General features: G+C 45.0%; 1 protein-coding gene across 1 annotated transcript in view; it reads left to right on the top strand.

The window, feature by feature from the left end:
- The window catches only part of CRLF2 (cytokine receptor-like factor 2), a 40,013-nt gene continuing 39,085 nt past the window's right edge, over positions 1-928 (top strand). Inside the window, exon 1 of the mRNA XM_011943965.1 lies at positions 1-79. Coding sequence (XP_011799355.1) covers positions 1-79 — 79 coding nt within the window. The remainder of the gene's footprint in view (positions 80-928) is intronic.

The raw sequence follows: 928 nt of genomic DNA, 5'->3' as shown, positions 1-928 counted from the left end.
ATGGGACGGTTCGTTGTGCTGTGGGCAGCTGCTGTCTTTCTGCTGGGAGGCTGGATGGCTTTGGGGCAAGTGGGAACAGGTAAGTTTTCACCACTGGCCTGCATAAAATATCCTTTATGTAAGCGCCCTCTTCTTGTCGTATTTTGGTTTGTGGTTTCCTTTGCAACCAGGCACTGTTTGTTTTGTAAAACTTAAACAATGAGTGTGGAAGTTTCTTTTTTCTTTTCTTTTCTTTTTTTTCTTTGATACGGAGTCTCGCTCTTGTCACCCAGGCTGGACGGCAGTGGCATGATCTCGGCTCACTGCCACCTCCACCTCCTGGGTTCCAGCAATTCTCCTGCCTTGGCCTCCCAAGTAGCTGGGACGAAATGTATTTATAAGTAAATACATGAATAATAGCTGTATTTATTGCTCCTGGAATATCCACTGCTTATATGCCCTTTTGGTGGCCAGAACTAGGAACTGTATGTGTGCGTGTGTGTGTGTATCTATGATTGACTGATCAGTAGATATATTCATTTTTAATCTATCCATCAATTTATCTCATCTATCTTTTCCCATTCATCATCCATCCATCCATCATCCATCTATTATTCATTGATCCATCCACCAATATATCCATCCACGCATCCATTAAACTATCCATCCACTCATACATTCACCCACCCATCAACCCACTCAGCCATCCATCCAGCCATGCTTTCATCCATCCATCCACCATCCACCCATCTATTATCCATCCATCCTCCCTTCCACCATCCACCCATCATCCATCCATCCAGCCATCCATCCACCCATTCTTTCATCCATCCATCCACCCATCCATCCACCATCTACCCATCTATTATCCATCCATCCATCCATTCATCCTCCCTTCCACCATCCACCCATCATCCATCCATCTATCCATCCATCCATCTGTCCATCC

The sequence above is a fragment of the Colobus angolensis genome, unplaced genomic scaffold (assembly GCF_000951035.1).
Source record: "Colobus angolensis palliatus isolate OR3802 unplaced genomic scaffold, Cang.pa_1.0 Scaffold223, whole genome shotgun sequence".
NCBI lineage: Eukaryota > Metazoa > Chordata > Mammalia > Primates > Cercopithecidae > Colobus > Colobus angolensis.
The sequence above is the reverse complement of the archived record's forward strand: the minus strand, read 5'-3'. Positions and strand labels throughout refer to the sequence as shown.